Source organism: Anastrepha ludens, chromosome 2, assembly GCF_028408465.1.
Source record: "Anastrepha ludens isolate Willacy chromosome 2, idAnaLude1.1, whole genome shotgun sequence".
Lineage (NCBI taxonomy): Eukaryota > Metazoa > Arthropoda > Insecta > Diptera > Tephritidae > Anastrepha > Anastrepha ludens.
Window position 1 is genome coordinate 18,566,884 of NC_071498.1, and position 1,995 is coordinate 18,568,878.

General features: G+C 42.2%; 1 protein-coding gene across 1 annotated transcript; it reads left to right on the top strand.

The window, feature by feature from the left end:
• The first annotated feature begins 507 nt into the window (after nt 1–507).
• On the top strand, nt 508–1,288 carry LOC128856577 (protein Fer3). Its single transcript, XM_054091889.1, has 2 exons — nt 508–640; nt 813–1,288. The coding sequence occupies exons 1-2, from the start codon at nt 508–510 to the stop codon at nt 1,268–1,270; spliced, it is 591 nt and encodes a 196-aa protein (XP_053947864.1). The 3' UTR covers nt 1,271–1,288.
• Nucleotides 1,289–1,995: the final 707 nt, after the last annotated feature.

Below are 1,995 nucleotides of genomic sequence, written 5' to 3' on the forward strand. Positions count from 1 at the left end.
AATGTTGTGTGCATTTAGTAAAGGCACAAACCGCATATTTAGCTCTTGCAACAACCAGTTTTTGATTTCAGCGACATCCACGCGTCGCATCCGCGCAGCCCTACAAAAACAAGGGTTAATGTGTCTCCCAACCACACTAATAAATTTCAACCCTTACAGACGGAAATCATTGGAAAACTATTCGCCAATAAGATTTTCACAAGCTGTTATTGCAACAAAGATGGCTGCCACAATATGTTGCACTAGGAACATATAGCCTCTGAGGCTTTTTGGTGTGCTTGTGGCAATTCTCACAATAATGATGAGCTCTGCAGAGAAATGCAGCATTCCAACTACGACTTCCAACCAGAACCGTGTGTGAAAATCCAAATAGTCTGACGAGAAAGTTTAACTATCACAGTGTTGAAATTAAAATTGAGTGTAAAAGTTTCTTGAAAAAAAGTGCAGAATTTCCTTAAATTTTCTATAACGAGGTAGAAACTTGCTGAAATCGTGGAGTTGTATAGAATGCAACATCATCCCGACCCGACTTATATGCCGGAAGTACCGTTTCAGCCCTTGTGGGGACAGGAGGCACCTCCTCCGCCCCCAATTGTGCCGTATCAAGAATTAATTGCCGGCTTTCCCTGTACCGACTTAGGTGAGCCAAAAAAAAAAAATTTAACAAAAAATATCAGCATTCAAAAATGATTTAATGCAGAAAAGTATGTTAAAAAGTTATTGTGCGCGAAAGTTCGTCAAAAGAAGTGAACGTGGGAAGAGCTTTAATTGTAATGTGCCCTTCTATATATTTGCATGTTGCCACCGCCCAGCACTTTGGCAACGCTCCCAGGTCAGCAGTTTGGTCAGCAGTCAGCGTTCTTCAAGCAATCGCAATAACAACAACTCAGAATCAACCAACGGAAATCCAACGAAAAAGACACGCCGACGGGTCGCATCAATGGCACAGCGGCGTGCGGCCAATATTCGCGAACGCCGTCGGATGTTCAATCTGAATGAAGCGTTCGACAAACTAAGACGAAAGGTGCCCACATTTGCCTACGAGAAGCGACTATCGCGCATCGAAACACTACGCCTGGCAATCACCTACATCGGTTTCATGACTGAGCTATTGACCGGAGCCCCGATGTCAACGCACAAACCTCGCTCGGCCGATATTTATGCGGGCATGAACGGGCACCATCATCCAGCCACGATGGGGCATCACCATCTCCATCCGGCAGCTTTTCAAAGGGACTTTGTATCGCCCTATAGCCATAGTTTGAGTTAAACGACCGAGTGGAAGCGAAATGGGAAAAATTTTATTTTGTTGATAAATGTGTAGCTTTTTTTAAATTTTATTTTAGTGTAATAACAAATTGGTTAAGAATAAAGTCAGAGGCAAAAAGACTGTCTAAGAAGCGTGGATTCGGTTGGCTATTTTCTTCGTACATAGAGTCTGAATGACTGTAGTCAAATCAATCACTGTAGTCCGAATACTATCACCGTCACCGGAAAACCAGATGGTAGTAACTTTTTCAGAACACAGAGTGGAGACACAATTGGATTTAAAGCCGCGTTACACACCGTAAATAAGATATACTGCGTTAAACGATAAAGTAAAAAGTTTCAGAGACAATTTTGTGATTTGTTAACTCCGTGTTGCTTGAGCGCGGATCAAAGATGGGCACCAAGAAAGTGAAAATGCCATTCAGTTTTTCTCGATAAAGGCAAAAAACGAGGCAGATGGCTGAAAACGTGAATAGTGCTAATGTTCCTGATAATAATAATCTAGTTTTTGTAGTGTGCCCAAAGGCCGATACTATAACCTAAAAGATCTTTTGTGTCCTGATACTTTGAAACTCAATATTGCACAAATTTCGTCAATACTCTTCCAGGAATTTTGATGCTAAGGACACACCACGCCCTGGACACACCATTTAACGCAGAAAAGCCCTTGAACCAAATTTTTACCTGTGAATCGATTCATTTTCGGAGCGGATAATGGCTGCCGAG